The following is a 20,319-nucleotide window of genomic DNA, read 5'->3' on the forward strand; positions in this document are numbered from 1 at the left end:
AACGCTGGCTGGTTGGCTGGTTGAAGGTGGCTGACAGATGCAAGGCATTGTATGCTACAAATCTGTAAGACCTTAGGTACCCCCAGTACCCCCAAATGTTCCACTAATCATTAGCTAGCTGCCTTCCTGTCTGATGTCTGACCCAGTTGAGTGAATCCCCTCTTACCTACAGGCTGAATATGCAGTGAAGTTAGAGGAGAAGGCCCAGAGGTGATGCTGTAATGGGCAAATCTTTACAGGAAGGTTATTGATCCCTTTTTTCCTCCTTAGTTTGGTTTGTTTACGCTGTATAAGCACAGTTTCTGTGAAAGTAGAATAAACCCATGGCTGGTTGGGTTGTCAGCACTGCCAGTGAGGGCCCACTGAGGCCCTATAGCCAGGACCATAGCCTCCTATTGAAAGACACTTGTGATGAAGCTGTAATATGAGCCAGTCCTAATGATTACAGGACTCTGCTTGGTTAGGAAAGTCCTATTCCTTTTGCTTTCAGATGCTGGCATTGACCTTGTGAGTGTGAGACGAGTGATTCGCAACCCTGGTCCTGGAGGACCACCTGCCCTGCACATGTTGGTGTTTATCTTGCTCCCAACAAATCCGTCCCAGCTGAACAGCTCATTAACTAACCCTCTTTGAGTTGATGGTAGTGTGTTAGAGAAGGAGACCATTAAAATGTGCGGGGCAGGGGGTCTCCTGCGGGACCAGGACTGGAAACCACTGTATTTGACGATGGTACTTAAGCTATTTAAACACTTGCCTACAGTGTGAGTGTGTGTGAGGGGGGTTGGGACAGATTAGGATTGTTAAGGGATCCAATCTCATTTGTTTATTTCTGCATTTGTCCTAATGCCAATACCCATCCATATGCTATCTCTATCTCGTGAATCGATTCTGTTGGTCCCTTATTAAGACCACGCCAGTCCTGATGGGTGGTGTTTAGGAAGCTGTCACACAGAAGTCAGTATTTGTTTTTATCATCCCTGGTCATTGAACTGCTAACCTGCTAAAAGCACCCTGATTCACAGGGACATTTTAAAGACAGTAGCAGTCCTATTATTAGCTGCATCAGCTAGTTTGGCTGATATTTTCGTCTGGCTTGCCACACCGAAGCTGAAGAGAATCACAAATGCTGAAATCATTGGTTGCTATTTTTTCTTTGGGAAGTTAAAGACAGACATTGCTGCGTAATTCAAGCGTTGAGATGTGCATGTAGTTGTTTAGAGAGGTAGATTTAAGGCTGAAACTTTCTCGCCTATCGTAAAGCAGTGTCTCCGATTAGACCGTGTATTCAAGACCATTTTTCATTAGCTTTCCGTGAGGGAGCTTTTCCAAGGTTCACCACGTTCACCACCCTTGTAAGACGTTCCGACTAGAATGGCATGTTTCACATCAAACCACTCTGAATGACTGGGTTTACCTCTGGTAATTGTTTTCCCCTCTAGGGCACACATTTGGATGTTGTATGAGTCAGCAAACTGTGGTTGAAAATGAAAAACTGAAGTCTAAACTTGTTCAGCTGGTTCAAATTTATGTTTCTGGACAGGACCTAACTATTGAGGAAGCCTTTCGAAAAAAACAACAACAACACAGGGTCAGCCAATGAGCGGAACCAAATCTAGCCGAGTCTGTGAAAGTGTGCAAATGAGAAGTCGCAGGCTGTTTTAGAAAGCAACGTGGAGTACTTCCTCTGTTTCGGTGGAAGGCGCAGAATGCAGTTCCTCCTTCATTTACCATTAGCTTTCATCAGTCGAGCACATCCCTCAGGAAGTGGGCTTTGGTGGGTCATTTCACCTGTGAAGAGAAGAATAATGATCTTATCAGTTTGACTGATCAGCAAGATAGGACCTAAAACTTCCCACCTGTTCCAGCAGCCTCATTCGCCACAGTTCGGCATACGTTTGCAGTAGCTCTACCAGGATATGACCTGGTGGGGCTCAGAACAATAGCAACTTCCACTTCTCTGTTGAAAAGTGTTACATTTAGGAGTCTGGACCAGTTCTTATTGTGGTGTTCCTAACCTAGCACTGAGAGAACGGGCCGAGCATTCAAGAGGGCATGGGGTCTATTTCGGAGGCTTTCTGCTGCTGGTGTGGCCTGGAGCACAGTGCTGAATACTAGTGTAACAGGGGCTGCCCCTGCAGTAGTGAAATGAATGGTACTTGGGGCAAAAGACATTTGCTAAATGGTGAAACATGAACACAGTCTGGTGAAACCCTCAGTATGCATATGCAAAGTGATTCTTCAGAGTAAAGGTGATGATAAATACCATGTTCGTCGACTTCTGTTTTCTAGTAAAGAAGTTATTTTAGTTTAAAGAACCAATTGAATGCTTAAATGATTTATTTGGAGTTTAGAAAATGTATTTTTACTATTAGTTTATTATTATCATTATTATTATTAACAATAATACATTTGTTTATTACTGCAACATTATAATGTATGATAACTTATGGTATAATAAATATAATAAATTTCAGCCAAGCCAAATTAGGGTTTATTTGAAGTAGTTTAAGCTAAATGATGTATACATAGTAAATATGTGACTATTGGAAAGATGAGGTGAAAAATACTCACCTGTTGTTTATCAAGCCTAATTACAACCCTGTTACTTTACTTTTCTTGTGGACCAAAAAAATAAGCTCTGCATGTATTGGTTGGTTTATGCGACCAGCGAAATTTTCCAGAACCTGCATATTATAACGTATGTAGTTTTAACACTGTACTTATTCCAGAGTCTTACTGGACAGTGTTGCTGTCTTGTTGGTAGCAAGCTGAGAATATTGTAGCCAGTTGGCTTTTAGGCTCGCCCACACTAACTTTCCCAGGTTTGGCTTTCTTGTGTCTTACCGTTAAAAAAACAATAAGCTGGTGCTTTCCCTTTTGATGTGTGTAGCTCAAGTTTGGTAGTCATCTGTGGCAGTCCAGTTTGTTTTTGAGGGAGCAGCTGTTGAAACGAAGAGATGGTAAAAGGTAGCGTTTACCTGAGCATGTAGCCTAGCATGGATCCTTGTTTAGTTCCCTGGCTTTTGCTTCGGCGTGTGCCAGATTTTTAACCATAACACTAGTGTTGCACCGATACTGATACCGTACCGGAATCGGCGCTGGTACTTGCACTTGCACACAGTATCTGTATCTGCAATAGAGAGCACCAATACCATGAAGCTTACTGGCGGCCTACTGTTTTTGATTGCATAGTTTATAAAAACCAAATGTTTAATGTTTAAACAACCAGTAAATAAAACCAGTTATAAACAGTTATTACCATTAAACAGACATTTAATGAACCTTTTACATTTACAGCACTTTTTGTTTTGTTTCCATGTGATGTTTCTTTGGTTCTGAAACCAAAAGTTGAGTTTCAGCAGCTTGTTTAAAGGAAACAACAACTCTGCTGAAGTTTTTGAGTTTTGCCAGCCTTGACAAAGACTTTTGCTTTGACAAAGACTGGGCTGGATGTGTGTAAATTTTGGGGGTGAAAATATAATGAGCCAGGACTGTGTTGGAACAGGCCTGATTTCTAGCTCCGACTTGGTTAGGCTGGATTTCTTTTAAATAAAAACTCCATGTGTTTAAATAAGTCAAGGAACATTTAGTTTGACATTAGAGATCCTAGAAGATCCTTTAAAATGATTCTAGAAAGCACTTAAATGGGTTTCCTATTTGTTTGTCATAAATATTGGTACTATTTACCCTTATAAACCTTAAAAGGTACATCAATTTAACATAAATGTATTAAAACATTTTTAAGAGCTTTCATATCCATTTAACCTCAGTATTAATCCACTGTTACTTCATTTCACATCACAAACTTTCTGTTCTAATTTTGTAATATTACACAGGATACCTGAAGGCGTACTTGTATGTGGGCTGGCCCAAGTTTAACACGCTTACTTTGAGGTGCTACATGTGGGCTCTGACGTGAAACTCCACAGAAAACCCACGTTAACCACAAACGCTGTGTTGAGGAAATTTCCCCTAAATGGTTTTGTTCACCATACAGTAGTGGCATCGTCAGAATTCCAGTGTGGCGGGTTTCAGCTCAAGTGTTCGAGCGGTCCCACTGTGACCAATTCTGTTCACAGTCGAAGAGGATTTAACTATACACAAAGGCCTTGCTCCCTTCCTTCTTCCCTCGTGTGCTTTCCCGGCGAGCACAAAAGGCTGAAATCTCACACTGCTGTTAAGCGCAAAGCGGCTCCCTGTATTTACATGCTGGGAGGAGTTATGAGACACAGCCTACAGCCCTTTGCATGCTTCAGTTTGATTTAAAGTTGGTTAATAGAATGGGGAGTTAGGCCTGTATTAAACATGCTGCAGCAGGCGCTGAGGGAGGGGATGTAGCTTTTAAAAGGCTGTATATACTTGTTCTGCTTTAGATTTAAGTCAAAGGGTAGAGTGGCTACTCTCGTCCACTTCTTCTTTTTCTTCTATTGCATTACTGCTCAGTGTCACAAGTACAGAGGCAGAAAAGACTCAAATGTAATGCTGTTATTAATTTATTACACATATTACGTATGAATGAACTAGGAGTGAAACCATACAGTATATAAGCCTACTTAACACTGATAATACTGCATGCAAGAATATATACAGACCTGTGCAATGGTGAGGACAGATATTTCCTCTAAGACTAGTATTTCCTATCCTTTCATAAATTATTGGTTATCATAAAATCCTTTGCTGAGCCTCTCTCTCTCTTCTCCCGTTCTCATTTCTTCATTCTCTGACTTTCTCCCTCCCCCTTCTCCTTTTTTCCTTCCAGACTCCCAACGCTCTCACTTGTCATCCTTCACAATGAGGCTGATAGACAAATTTCATTCCCCCAAGACCAAGAGGACGCCTTCAAAGAAAACATCTAAGCCTCAGACGGAGCGAAGTGTCAAGAATCCTGAGCAGCATGTAACTAAGGTACCTTTGGTAAATGCAGTGCATATTTAGTGATCACTGATTTCATTATTAATGCTTAAACTGAAATCCTCTCTCTTTTTTCAAAGGTTCAGAATAACAATCGACTGGACGATCAGGAGAAAGATGTGGTCAGTGCCTTGCGTTACTTCAAGACAATAATTGACAAGATGGCGGTGGACAGAAAAGTCCTGGAGATGCTTCCTGGCTCGGCCAGTAAAGTACTGGAGGCTATCTTACCTTTGGCACATCTTGACCCCAAGGTTCAGAACAGGTAAATGCCTTTGTATACCCCACATTCCCAACATAATAACAGCAGCTACATTTTACCAACCATAATTCATTCTTCTTCTGAGAGGTTAGGTCCTCGGTACTAATAGAGATCCAGGTGTACACCATGTGTTTAGGCTGAAGGCTGTAGGTTTGCAGCTCAGGCCTGTACAGTGCTGATATTGTAGGAGACAGCAGGGGGTGAATGAACTCTCTAACTAATCAAACTGTTTAACACCACTCGTAGTTACAAATGCTTTTTAAACTAAAGCCAATTGCTATTACAGTATTTATCAAAACGATCGCTGTACTCATACTTTTTTTAAGTGGGTACATATAATTTATCCCTACAGTAAAGATATCAACGTATAACCCCAGAGTCTTTCTTTGTCCAGTTCGTCTGTGTCCTCCTGCCTCAGCCGAGTTTATAAGAGTTTGGGGAACCTCATTCGTTGGTCCGATCAGGTGATGCTGGAGGGAATAAATCTAGAAGAGAAGGAGACCATTGGGACAGTCACTACCATCATCAAAGCAGTGCTGGATAGTGTGAAGGTAAAGCTCTTCTGAGTATTAATCAAGGTACATCTGTTCTTAGGCTGCGAGCTCGTACAGATGTTATAGACTCATGGTTCTGCTTGTGGTCTCCTGCAGGAATTGGTGAAGCTGGTCGAGGAGAAACAGGAGCACCCCTCCCCGACCTCGCCCAACGCCAAACCTGTGCCGTCAATCATCAGCTCAGACAGGTAGAGAGCACTGGGGGTCATGGATATGCTTTCCACCCACAAATTAAGCCTGCTTTTCTGAGCCACACCGCAACTGAAGTTTCTTTACTAAAAATATATATTTTTTGTTACTGCCTAAAATTTAATTCAAATTCCAAATTAATTATATTTTTAAATTATTTGTATGATAATTATCATTAGTATAATGCAAACATTAATTGGACTAATTTGGTTTTAGACATAATCTCTTAAAGTTCAGCGAACGCTGTTGCTTTGTCATTGTGTAATTTTATACAGATTATACGTACACTAAATGTCCAAATGTTTGTGGACACCCCTTTTACTGAATGCATTCAGCTGCTTTAAGTTGCACAGATGTGCAAATGTGCACACACACACACACACATAGAGCTTGTCTAGTCGCTGTAGAGAAATATTGCCTAGAGAATAGAACTCTTTGGGGCAGATACAAATGAACCTATTGACGCCATGCCTAATGCCAGGTGTGCTCTAGAGGGGTATAAAGCCCCCTGCCATTGAGCTGTAGAGTAGTGGAACTGTTACTCTCTGTAATGACGATGCTGCATCCAGAGCGTTTGGGAGGAGTTCCAACATTCTGACCTCCTTAACGCTCATAATGCAACTAGATCAATGCAATGCTCTAAATTCTAGTAGAAAGCCTTCCCTGGACTCCCAACAAAAGCAGAACAGACTCTTTCAGAAGGAATGAGCAGGTGTCCCAATACTTTTGCCCATATAATGTAAGTACATATACAGACATAAGTCTTTATTGCAGTTCCACCACAATAAGCATTTAAATTAAATGCCTAGAGAACTGCACAGTGTTATGTAGTGCGCCCAAGTGATGGAAGGCACATGCTTCATAAATTCTTAATATTGTGCTAACTTGATTATGATAATTGCAGTGTCCCAGAGCCTCCTGTTATAGAGGCGGAGGATGAGAGCTTGACAAACTCCTCTGCCTTGAGCCATTCCACCGAGGTCCTGACGGACGTGCCCTCCACTGAGGAGGTGGCTCCTCCCAAACCTCCGCTGCCCGGACTCAAAGTGCCCGAGCATTGGTAAGAGAGCTGCTTTTGAATCAGAACTCTACAGCCTTTTCCACATACTAAACCTTGCTACCTCTCACCCCCTTTGCTCATGAGAATCAAGCCAACTGCTGAGGCCTTCGTTTCCATAATTGTTCTGGTTACGTGGCCAGACCATGTTTGTGAATGGTGTTTCTGCGTTAATAATGCAGTGATGACCCCTCAAAGGAGTACTTGGCCATTACTTGTCCTGTCTATGGTGCACCATTACCTACCATGGGCTAGTTATTTCAATTCGGTTCCTGTTACTCTGAACAAGGAACAGAAACCTGTAGATTCAGAACACATTAAGAGAAACCATTGGGCAGTCACTGAATTTCAGTAGTATTTTGTAGAACACTTTCAGTGGTACTTCAAGGAATTTGTAGTACTATATTACCATTATCGTGGGCGGAGTTTTTAGAGGCTGTTACTTGACCACATGTTGATTGTGGAAAGCATTGGGGAGAGCAAAATGACATGTAACTGCCAAAATAATTAGATGGATAAATGGATATACAGATCTATACACATCTTAGGACATTATCATTCCTCTTTGTCCAGTGCATTGTGTATTAGACTGTTATGTAGCCACATTTTCCATCATATATTCATCATATGGTCATGAAATTCAGCAAGTGCCCAATTGCTTCAATGGTTATTTGAATGATTTTCAAATATGTTTCTTTCTGAATGTAGAGAAACACATTAAAATTATTGTCTGAGGTAATATTTTGTACTATGCAGATTTGATGGCTAGACACTTGGACAGAAAGTGTAGGGGGATTCTTTTAAGGGGTTAACACATACTTTATCAGATTTAGGGCTGTATGATATTGAGAATATTAAAAAAAATGACATTGGGCAGATCTAATCTGCTGCTTGTAGGCACACTGTATGTTCAAGTGTTTGTGGACACCCCTTCTTACGATTGCACTCAGCTACTATTAGGTTGCACCCATTGCTGACACAGATGTGTCAGAGAACTAGAGAGCAAATGTGCATGAACAATGAAGATTGGCACCAAGCCTAATGCCAGGCATGGGCAAAGTATAGGTATGGGTATAGTATAGGTACAGTAATAGGCCTTACTTACAGGACACTAGAAGCAATTGTTTCAAGAAAAGCTGGATAGAAACATTGAATTAGCAGGTGTCCCAGTATGTTTGTCCTTATAGAAAGTGAGAACTGTGCAAGTTGTAGTTTTGCAGAGGGGGTGGGGTGGGGTGGGGTGGGGGGGTGGTGGCAGTTACTATTGTGCGTGCCTATGTTGTGATGCCGATGCTGAAACGCTATATTGTGCATCTTAAATCTGAATCATACTGAATTAAAAATCTACCTGAAAGTCAATTTGAATTAAAAACATTTTGTGTCATTGGTCATATTTAGCATGATTACTCATATCATATAAACGTTTTTGACTTTTTCATCTGTGACTTCAGCTGCCTCTGAAGCAGATTTTTTTTATTACATCACCACGCACCAGTGGATGGGGAAATAAATAACTAATCGTCTTTAAGAGTATTTAAGGCTTAAGTGAAATGAATGAGCTCAGAGACAAGAACCTCAAGACCTTTTAATATATTCATTCAGTTCATATTCAGTTATTTAACAAAAAGTGTATTATTCAGTTATTAGTATGAATTAAAGCCTCTTTAAAACTCTTCCTCAGTTCAGTGGATGCATGCAGAGAGTTTGTTGCTTTCGGTGGACGTTGTTTGAGTGAGCATTGCCCCGCCGGGCCGGGCACAGCTTCTGTTACCATATCTGAGCTGCATGGTTTCCAGATGGTTACATGTGCTCTCACTGTTTGAATTTGATTGTTTACAAGAAGCCTAAAAGGGAAGGTGTGAAAGAGGCTGTTATAAATAGTGTGCTTCTTGAGAACTCGGGTCTTTGTCTAGGGTGCAGCACAGCCAGAGCTAGCTATGCAGACTTCACTTCCTCTGGCAAACTGATGTTGTCTCTCAGGCCTTTTTCTAAGAAGTGATTCTGCCAGGCTGATTGCGTTTTCATGCAGAAAAGAGGGGAGGGGGGTGGAGAAAGACAGAGGAAGTGACTGATGCTATGTCTGGACACAAGAGCATCAAGTAGACCTGATGTGAAATGTGCTTAGGATGGTGATTTAGCCTACTTTTAAAATTGGTTGTAAGTGTTCTTCAGTCAGGGCCCGGGTTGAGGCCTGTGTTATTCATTGGTCAGGAATGGAAGTTTAAACAGAGAGCCTGGTCGGTGTTCTGGCATCTGTAAGTAAGAGCTTGTCAGATGTTTGATTACTGAGGTGTACGAACAGCTCACTCTACCTGAAACTGTTTGTTTGCTTATTGCCATGACAGCATGAAATTTCCTGCTTTTTGTTTTACTGGATGTCTCAAAATACACCATATGGTGGGTCCTGTTTCATTTTCAGACCTTGGAAGTACATGAGCAGTTGGATGTAGTGCCACTACAGCTTTTTCAGCACCCGTTAGTGCCAGACAGACAGGTTTTTTTTTAATTCTCTATTTCATTTCTAGCTTTTCGGAGAGAAGTGCTTTTTAGGCATTTTTAGTGAGCACTGAATGGATAGTATGAGATAATTTGAGAGTCTGTGTGCAGTACCTTCATTGCCTTTTGCATACTAGTGGCACCTTTTGCTCCCTTGTGGTCGCTGTGGTCTCACTGTGTGTCAGCTGGGCTGGGTGAGCGAGCGTTATGGGTCTTCTCAGCGTGTCAGCAGCACCTCCCCATTTACAGGAGGGGCGGCGGGGGTGGGGGCTGTTTCTTTCCGGCACTTCATAGAACTCACAGCCACGGTTCATTTTCATAATTAACGCAGCTGCGTTTTAAGGCTATTGCCAGTACTTAAGAAATGCTGTGCAACCTAAAGAGATTCATACTAAGCTTCTACGAAAGGCTGGGAATGTGTAAGATTCCTAAACCATTTTTATTATTTTCTTCTTTTTCCAGATCACTGTCACTGTCACTCATTTTTTAGCTTTTAATAGAAGTCAATGTAGAAAGAGCAGTTTAGCCCCACCCATTCACCCTGAAGTTTCAGCACAGACTGCTTTTTGAATAGAGAATGAAGAGACAATACAGGGAAGCCAGTCAGGTCATTTACATATCAGTCTTAAAGGTACATTGACAAATAACAGCCACTTTACTACTAATAGGTAAAGAGAGGTTGGAAATGGTTTAAAAAATATTTGGTACATAAAACCACACACATCAAAATAAGTGGACACAAGTAAAAGGTAAATTACGAGCTATTTAAGCTGATATCACTTTTATTAATGTTGTTATTGGAACAATTTCTGTCTATTAAACTGAATGACTGTTGGACTGTTTACTTTAGTGATTATTAAAAAGTAATGTTTGTCCTAACAAACAAATGAGTTTGGATAACCGTTGTTGCATACATACAGAATCAGGTTTTATGTTGTTTGGCCTTACACTGGAATAGCTTCTTCATTCCATGTGTTTTAAACTGAAGCTGCATTTGATCCAGACATCAGTGTGGAAGTCATTACCACTGGAATGGAGACTATGAAAGTTATGATAGACTGAGTCCTGGATCGAATGTATTTTAATTATTTCAAGTCATCCCATTGACTTTCAATTTGCAGACATATATATTTGTCCTCTTCATTAATATTTAATGTATTCTGATGACTGGGAGCCTAGTTCCTGACAGCTGTGTGTTTCTTCTTATGTACCAGTGAACTGTAAAGGCATGCTTGAAGTAGAAAGGAAATGTGATTAAACTTCTTATTTCCCTCTTCAGTCCCCCAGCTCTTCCTCCTAAGAAGCGCCAGTCAGCCCCGTCTCCTACACGAGTCGCAGTTGTTGCACCAATGAGCCGCACCACGAGCGGATCTAGTCTTCCGATTGGCATTTGCAGACAGGTGACCATCAGTATGACTTCTCTACATCAAAATACAAGAAAGCATAGCCATGAAAAAGTGCTGACTAATCGTGTCATCTAGAACCGTGATTAACTTGTAACACCATATAATTGTATTAATAATGCTCTTTATGTCTATATCCTAAGAACTATGATGCAGATGCCTTACAGAGGCGTTTCTCTGGCGGCAGTCATTCATATGGAGGCGAGTCCCCACGGGTGTCTCCCTGTGGCAGCATGGGCAAGCTGAGCAAGTCGGACGAGCAGTTGTCTTCGCTGGAGCAGGACAGCGGACAGTGCTCTCGCAACACTAGCTGTGAGACACTAGGTAAGACATGAAGTCATTTGCTGTTGGGATTGGCCAAATATCCAGTTCACAAAATGTCTGGATTACCAATCTCAAACCCTGTTGAATTATTAAGTAATTTCATAGATTACACTGAATTACAGACTATGAAAATAGGCAACGTACCTTTTTTGTAGTTTTTGTTGTTAAACATCTCCACTGCAGTTTGGGACAAGGTTGTGATTTGCACATGCAGTTTGCACAGTATTCATTGATGAGACATTACCATTCATTAGCTATAAAAGCTAACAAAGCAAACCACGGCCAACAAATTGTCTTTGATTTTTATTTTTTGGCCTTTCATTGTAGGAGTATCTTGGATCGGTCTACTTTGTGTATATTCATTATCCTTCTGTCTGTTTTTTTTTTCATTCAGATACGGCAGAGAGCTACGATCCCGACTATGACTTCCTTAGTCAGGACTTATCCAATGTGGATCAGATCCCACTACCCGCAGGGGGTTGTCTTAGCCCCCTGCCTGAATCCCATCGGGAGTCGTCCTCCAGTCCCAGCCCGTTGTCATACGGCTCTCCTTCTCTCCTTCCACTTGTTCCCCCTAATCAGTCTCACATCATTGCACCCCCTGCTCTGCCTGAAAAAAAGCGACGTAGCGGCAACCCTCCAACGCCTTTCGACGGCCTGGCATCTCGTGCTCACTTCGAGCGACTCCACTCCCAGTACGACAACGTCCCTGATGATGAAATGCAGGTGCCGCCCTTCCCCTTGTTCATGCCTGCTGCCACAGTATCCCCCTGTGCTCCTACAGGGTTTGGGGCAGACTTTATCTCATCTGAGAACGATCACATCCCCCTGAGTCCCCCGCCTCTGCCTGAGAAGAAAAGCAGACACAGTGAGTATGGTCTAAAAAGAGGAGTAACTACAGAAGATATGGTTAAAAAAAAGGTATTTGAGTACTTATAGCACCTCCTCATGGAGAATCTCTTCAAGTCAGCTACATGAGTTGCATTGTGGCTAAGAACAGTCTAGGTAGCTTGTTGGCTTACTTATTAGCATAGTGGTCTTGGGTAAAAAACATATTTAATTTTTAAAAAATATTTTAATTATCAAATGTATTTTAATAAGTACAATACTGTGCAGATACGTTTAGACTTTTTTTTACTTGTATAAACTCCAGACCCCATTAGAACAGATGCAGGTATATGTGAATACAATGAGGTTTTTCTTTTTGACTATGGGCTCCCCCTACAGTTGAGGAGTGTTTTTTTTTTCACCACTTTCGCCTGTACAAAACTTCCTCTTATGGAACTTATGGAAACTATACATGTGTATTTGTTGTCAGGCTGAGAGATACAGAGCTGGTATTGAAAGTGAAAGAAGCATGTTGGCTGAAGGTGTCAGAGTAATATTACAGGATTGTACACACATGACTCAGGTTAAGCAGTTCTGGTGAAAGGTCTTGTGCAGTTTCACCAAAGTTGCATAGTTCAGAAGCAGCGTTCCAGCCCAGAGTGGCAGTGACCGAGACACCCTTCTCCCTGCTACATTCAGTGGAGCAGCAATATTTATTTGAGGGTAAAAGTGTTATGTGATATTGCTTTATGCCAGTTAGAACTTTTGTCATGAAAAGTGAACAATCTTGATTCCCGAGCGAACTTGAATCATGGCTTTCAGTACAAATGTTGAAATTCTTGTGTAATATTTGCCACAGATGATGCAATACATAAGCCTGTTTTTCCAATTCTCTCCTTTTTCTTAAGCCCCTCAGTTGGGGACAGGGGTTGGGAAATGATGATGTCAGCGCAAGTGTGAGGTCATCGGGAATAATGCCTTTGTTGGTGTCTCTGCTTGAATACATCAGAGGCGTAACCCAGGACACACAGGAAATGAGATCGCACTGAATAGGCCTCAGAGCAGACGTCAGTTGGGGTAGGGTGGTGGGGCGGGTAGGTGATGTAATAACCTGCACATCGGCTGTGTGCTGCATAATGGGGAAGTTTACAGGGAGCTCATGTGGAGCACTGCTTGTGTTTAGCTCCACTTGTGACACTTCTGGTATATGTTTTATAAATGATGCCCTGTGGTCATTTTCGAACGCTGAGAGTCTCTCTAAGAACTACAAGACGAAGTGCTGTGATAATTAGGCCAGAACAGTGGAAGTGGATGGACCGTTGGTTTTTCTCCTTCTCTTTGAAGCTGCTGTTTGGAGGATTGGAGATTTTCCTGCAGCAGCAGTGTGTTACTGTGCTGTTGCATTATTCAGCAGTCGAGGCCCACTTCTTTTTCAGTGTCTGTGTGTTTATATATATATATATATATAAGCCTATATATAAACCTATCTGCCTAATATGCTGATGGTCATTTGCGTGCCACCAAAACAGCTTGCTCTACAAGACGTATGAAGGTGTCCTGTGGTATCTTGCACAAAGACATTACAACAGATCTGCTGTAGATCCTTAGACTCCTCAGACCAAGCGACCTTCTTTCATTGCCATCAGGTTCAGTCCAGATTCTTGTGTGCCCATTGTAGATACTTTTGATAGTGGACAGGTGTTAGCATGGGCACTTTTTTGTTCCCCTCCTGTATAGTGTAAATTATTTATCTACGTTTTTGTAACTGAGTGTCTTGCTATCCCTTTCTGCTGTGAGAATTTCCCCACTGTGGGACTAGTAAAGGATTATCTTATCTTATCTTATCTTAACCATCATTAAACACAAAACCATTTTGTTGATTCCACCCAGATGAAATAGCCTTCATTGCCATACCACTTTGAGCTTTGGTTTTTTGATTTGTCCCTCAGACATCTGTCAGTAGTTAATTGCCACAGCTGACCAGCTAAATATTGCCGTTTTGGACATGCTCTGACCCTATCATCTGGCCATAGCAGTTTGGACCTTGTCAAAGTTGCTAACATTCATCCCAGATCCTGACATGTCCTCGTTAGGATAATCAATGTCCTTCGCTTCATCTCTGAGCGGTTTTGTTCTTTTGGCTCATCGATTTGTGCATAGAAGACTAGATTATCGACTACAAAGGCATTTCAATGGTAAATCACCATTGACCTTACAGTTTAGACTTAGACTTGGTTTAATCCACTATCTTGGTATGGGGGAGTAAGGAAAAGTGCTGTGTGTTTGTGGAGACAGCAGAGTGTATCTGTAAGTGACATTGTGACCGTGAATATGTGGTGAGTTTCATTAACACTTTCTCTCTCCTCTCCCGCAGTTCTGAAGTACATGCAGTTCATGGAGGACTACTCGGAGCCACAGCCATCCGTCTTCTATCAGACGCCACAGAGCGAGAGCATCTACGAACAGCGCAACAAACACTTACAGGAAGTGTACGGCTTTAACGACTCGTTCAGCAGCAGCGACTCTGTGCACGAGCCGCTCCCTCCCCCTGCACTCCCACCCAAACAGAGACAGCTGGTAAGCTTTAGTGCTGAGATGCTTTCTCCACTCCCACACATACATACACACACACACTCACTCTCACTTTTGTGTATTGGCTCTTTTTATGCCTTGCAAACATACTAGGGGTGTAAAAATGCATCAACACATTTTGATGCATCTGTCTCACTATGACAATTCAGCAGCATCTGTTTGAGTTTTATGATCATAATAAATATGAAGATCTCCAATAAAGCAAATAATTGAGGTTTTCCTAACCATAAACAACAACAATGATCTTAGTCAAACAAAAGCAGTGGTGGCTCAGCGGTTAGAGCGCCGGGATATCGATAACAGGGTTGTGGGTTCGATTCCCGGGCTCGGCAAGCTGCCACTGTTGGGCCCTTGAGCAAGGCCCTTTACCCTCTCTGCTCCCCGGGCGCTGGAGTTGGCTGCCCACCGCTCTGGGTGTGTGTGTGTACTCACTGCCCCTAACACATGTGTGTGTGTGAGTGTGTGTTCACTACCAGATGGGTTAAATGCGGAGGACACATTTCGCTGTACAGTGCACACTGTACAGTGACAAATACGTGCACCTTGCACCTTAAAAGCACTGTGCACTTTATTTAAAAAAAATACTGCTAAATTGTACCAAAAGAATAAAGCATTGTATTTATATCGAATCATGTATTATTGACCAATATACTGATTTCTCTGCTATGCCTGTTAAACAGGTGTGTTTTAGATGTGAACATTATGGAGGTATGTCACAAATTTGTGCAAGCCGCACTACATTCAAACAGTGCTAAGGTTTAAACTCACTAAGGTTAACCCATGACTGTTCAGATATGGCCCTGGATATTGACCACCCTGCAGAGTTTAGCACCAACCCTAATCTAACACAGCTAATCCAGGCCTTTAAATGCATCTAAATATTCCATCTACCATCCAGGATGGTAGATTTCCAGGACCAGGATTATGCACACTTGGATTAGCCTGTTTGAATGAATGAATCAGGCCTGTTTCAGTCACGCTTCAAGCGAAAATGAAAACATGATCATCCCTTAATCACCTCCCACTGTGTAGTCTCTTGGGGGAAAGCCTTTAGTCTAACATGGTCACCATCCCACTTTCTGTGCTTCTGTGTCTTCTCACACTGCCTGAATTTAGCACAATCCTTCCGGCCCAGAGAAGCCTACACACAGTGGTTTGTCAGTATATTGTTTATGGTTATTAATTGTTATTTTTAACACAAAGAAATGATACTGCTGTTAAATATAGATGTTTTAAAAGTTATTCGTTGAGGGTGTTAACCATTTGTTATATACAGAAAAATACGTTTAATTAAAGAAACATTAGTCAGGTTCTTTCCTTTCCTTCAAAAAAAAAAAAACAGCAAAAAGGCCCTGACCTTGTTGGTGTTTTCACTGGTGTGATGCGAATTTAATAGTTTGAAAAGACTCTCAAATGACTTTAAAAAGACTAAAGTCTGACAATCTAACAATTGACTATTCTCATGACAGATAATCATTGAGTTATTATTACCGCTGCAGATTTCTTGAATCTGGACTAATCTTTCTTTAAGCCCATATAATGGTTTTCTTCATGTATATAAAATACTCTGTGTTAATATATTTCCAAAATTATAATTACGTTTTAATATATTACAATGTTTGTCCACTTGTAGAGTTGTTGTGAGGTCAGAGATTTACACCCCAATGGCACACTCCTACATCCACTCCCGTACTATAGTTTTGCACACCAGCACTTCACACACTTCCTGATAAACACTGCACCTTTCTTTTCACATTCTCCAGACTTTGGCACAGTGGTGTATTTTGCTCCCTCCCTGTGTAAACAGCAGTTACGCATTTAATCATACTTATTTTCCATTGGATTACCTTCTCTCAGCAGGCACACTCTCATTAACCACATTCAGCAGTGGCTGATATGACACGCTGCTGGTGGGAAGCCCTCAGTGTTCATTACTCACAATGTTGCCCGAGGGCCTAAGCAAAGCTCAGGCTGCTTAATTTGGTGCGTCATTGTTATTGTGTTTTTTTTTGTTTGTTTTTTTTTTCCATTATGTATTTCATCAGGCTCCTCACTCGGCCCCTGCATGTGCACGTGTGTTTGTGGGGTTGTTTGTGAACATTTCTGATGTCTGTGATCAGTATTAATAATCCCGTTGGTGATGTACGTTGAAGAGGTCGACAAACAACACCACAGACAGATGGCATTCGTTCATAGAAAGCTGTTAGGTTAGGTTTGAGCTTTGATCTCCAGCTAGTGCAGATCAGAAAGTGTTGCAGTTAGGCTGTGTATTGGCAAGAAACAGACTATACGAATCATGATACAGGGGAGAAGTTTGATTGTAATGAGATATATTTTGATTCTGTAAACAAGGCGATATTGCAATATTATAAAAAAAAAATATTTAAGAAAACTGTCAATTAAAAACACCATTATATGCATGAATGGATCTGGGTAAAGTCAGAACACCACTGTGCACCACTGTGATCGGGATTTAAACACAACAGCAGACGAACCACTGTCTGCCACCAGTCTTTACATGTACACTACACTGTATGTCCAAATGTTTGTGGACACCCCTTCAAATCCGTGCATTCAGCTATTTTAAGTTGTACCCATTGCTGACACAGATAAGCAAATGCACACCCAGAGAGGTACTGCCAGTAGAATAGGAATCCAATACGTCCAATACGTCTGAAATAAGTTGGGATTGAGGTGAGGGGGTAATCATCAACATTCTGACCTCACTAACACTTATTTGCTGAATGCAATCAAGTTCTTACAGCAATGCTCTAAAATCTAGTAGAAAGACCTATCTGGGCAGTAGAGACAGCAGGATTAACTCTTTAAATCTTGATTTCAGAAGAAACATTAAATAAGCAGGTGTCCCAATACCTTTGTCCATATAATGTATTAATGAATTAATCCATACTGTGTTTTAGAGAATAGATACTGAATTTAAAAATCTAACATATACTTTCAATCTATTTTCGTACACCTCTACTTGCAGTGTCGGCCCAGAGAAAAGCTTGAGCTGTCTCTGGTTTGTCTCTTCTTTCAGTCCCCATCTGTATTAGAACCTGAAGCAAAGACTGACCTCCAGTATTAGGGGCTGGACACAGTAGCTAGGCATTTTTAAGCACATTGTTGCCTTTATTTGTTGTTGTTTTGGTTGATTCACCTTTCATTCTTTCTTCTTCGCTGTACCCTTTCATGTTTCATTCATGCATTCAGTATGACTCAGCAGGATGTCCCACAGGTGTGTGTTGAGACGGGTGTAGGTAAAATCAGTCAGCTCTTTGTATAGGCGTGCTACAGCAGTAGCCACTAGTCTATCATTGTAGCAAATGTTATTGCCTATAGGACATGGTCAGGAAGCAATTACTATAACTCATTGGTCTGCTTATAGCTACTCACTGCTGTTTCCCCCTGCCATCCTCCCATGGACTCCCATGAGCACTTTTCTCCTTTTAAGTAAACTATTTGCTTTGTCTCTGCTAACATGCTTGCTTGTCTGATTAATTTACTACCATGTACCTCTTTTCTTCTCCAACCTTCTCTGGTAAACCTTCTCTTCTCTTCTCCGACTTGCTCTTCTCTTCTGCTCTCCGACTTCCTCTACTCTTCGTTACTATTTAGGCCTCCTCTCACTCTGCGTCTCCTTCCTCGTCGTCCTCTTCTTCTCTGTCTTGCCACCTGCAGCAGTGTGCCAGCGGGCTGGGTTCTGCTGAGGTGGACGCTGCACTCAGCCTGTCCGTCTCTAGCTCCTCTCTAGGCTGCCAGGCCTCTTCTCCTGCTCACGTGGTGAGTCCTATCTGCCTGCCTCACAGTCACGCGTTAACTTTCTTTCTTACCGTTACTGACTTTCAGGCCTTTAAATGTGCATCTTTCAATTTTAAATTTGTTATTTATACTTTTTTTTTATGCACCAGCACAGGTTAGTGTTTTATAATAATATTTTTAGGTAACTAAATGGTTAATTATTTACTGTAACATTAAATAGAAGAAATTACTAAATGAATGCTTTATTAATTAAATCTTTTTGTAGTATTAATAATCAGTATTAGTTGTAATATAAATTATAAGAATATGCAGATATCTTATTACTGTAATGGCCAAGATGAAAGGTACCAAATCCACCCTTCTAGGGAACGATAAGGTATACTAGTCAGGTGTGTTAGAGCAGGGAGGACATGCATTTTTTTCTGGGAAAGGTATTCTAGTAGGATTGCAAATCCACAGTAGACCTGGGAGATCTGTGCTGGCATGTCTGTACTTGTACACAGTCTTTATTATTTACGGGACTCATTCATACTACTCACTCAATACTGGAAGTTAAGCTTATTCACTGGACTTCTTATGAATCACTGTCTTTGTGGTAAACCACATGTATAGTTCCTGCTTGTACACCATGCACATACTAAAAATATAAATCAATTATATACTAATGTCAACCAGTCTTGACCCACAGCACATACTCCAAGCTTGATGTTTACACCATAATAATTGCCGTGATCATTGAGACAGGACATTTTAAACCCTCCCAGTACAATCTTTATGTAACTTTGGACAAGCTGTGTGAAGTTCATGCACATCATGCCACAAGAAACAGACATTAAGACCTTTATTAAGATTAAAAGGTTGTGAGTCTAAAAAGTCTAGAAAAGATTACGTGATGTTGTCTAGTGAAAACCTAACACTGCTAAGTAAGTATTAACCTTGTACAAACTGTGAAGCACAGTGGTGGTAGGGTAATGGTTTGGGGATGCTTTGCTGCATCATAACCTGGATGGGGAACTATTATCAAATAATTCCTCAAGAGAATGTCTGATTATCTGTCAGTCATCTGAAGCTGAAGCACAGCTGGGTCATGCAACAAGACAGTAATCCAAACCACACATATCTACCTTAGAATGGTTAAAACTAGAACTTTCAACTTTTGGGACAACTTTGTCAAAATCCTTACCCTTTACAAATGTTCTGGCAGAACCTGACCCACACAGTTCATGCCTTAGTTCATTTCACAGAGCTGAGGTAGTTCTGCAGGGAGTGGGCCAAAATTCCTCCACGTTGTTGTAAATAAGGGCCAGAAAAGGCTTGGTTGCAGTTACAGCTGCTCAGAGATGTAACCAGCTATTGAGAGGAGATATATATATATTTATACATTTATAAATACATAAAATGTTTCTCGTTAGTGTGTTCCCTCTGAGTCCTTTTTATGCATTATTAGGCTTTGGTTTGGTTAGGGGCAAAATTTTAGTCAAGGGGCAAAATTTTAGTCAAGGGGCAAACTATTGTGCTGCCCAATAAAGGTTCCCCTGTATAGTGCCAACTTTTAAGAGTTTGTTTTTCCCAATGCAGTCTGAAGTAGGCTACTGATGTGGACACTGATCATAAAGTAGCTAGCTATGCTAACCCAACATCCAACAGGCTTTATTGACTTTATTTAGAGCCGCGCTAACTAGCTTTCCAACACAAGTGCGGCACCAAATGGGCATGTGGGGCACCATATGCAAAGAAGCAGAGGACCTGCATCTATAATTGAAGGTGCTACATTTGAAACATCCACCCATATGTTCATATGTCAGTGAAGCAGGTGAGTCTGGTGTTTGTAAGGCTATTAGAAAGTTTGTTAGCCTAATGGGCTCCCAAGCACCTGAGGCATCCACTTCACCGGAGCTTAATAACTGAGCCGTGTCTCTGGGTGAGGATGGTCTGGTGTTG

At 41.4% G+C, this 20,319-nt stretch overlaps 1 protein-coding gene across 3 annotated transcripts in view; it reads left to right on the forward strand.

Annotated features, from left to right (window-relative positions):
• rapgef1a (Rap guanine nucleotide exchange factor (GEF) 1a) overlaps window positions 1-20,319 on the forward strand; it is a 32,914-nt gene that overhangs the window by 751 nt on the left and 11,844 nt on the right. For 2 of the 3 annotated variants that reach the window (XM_072681484.1, XM_072681486.1), the window contains exons 2-11: window positions 4,760-4,905; window positions 4,992-5,176; window positions 5,568-5,724; window positions 5,824-5,915; window positions 6,821-6,976; window positions 10,749-10,869; window positions 11,016-11,196; window positions 11,591-12,064; window positions 14,399-14,601; window positions 18,235-18,399. In XM_072681484.1, the coding sequence (XP_072537585.1) occupies window positions 4,760-4,905; window positions 4,992-5,176; window positions 5,568-5,724; window positions 5,824-5,915; window positions 6,821-6,976; window positions 10,749-10,869; window positions 11,016-11,196; window positions 11,591-12,064; window positions 14,399-14,601; window positions 18,235-18,399 (1,880 nt within the window). The remainder of the gene's footprint in view (window positions 1-4,759; window positions 4,906-4,991; window positions 5,177-5,567; window positions 5,725-5,823; window positions 5,916-6,820; window positions 6,977-10,748; window positions 10,870-11,015; window positions 11,197-11,590; window positions 12,065-14,398; window positions 14,602-18,234; window positions 18,400-20,319) is intronic. The other variant, XM_072681487.1, reaches the window with a different exon arrangement.

This window comes from Salminus brasiliensis, chromosome 6 (genome assembly GCF_030463535.1).
Source record: "Salminus brasiliensis chromosome 6, fSalBra1.hap2, whole genome shotgun sequence".
NCBI classification, from domain to species: Eukaryota; Metazoa; Chordata; class Actinopteri; order Characiformes; family Bryconidae; genus Salminus; species Salminus brasiliensis.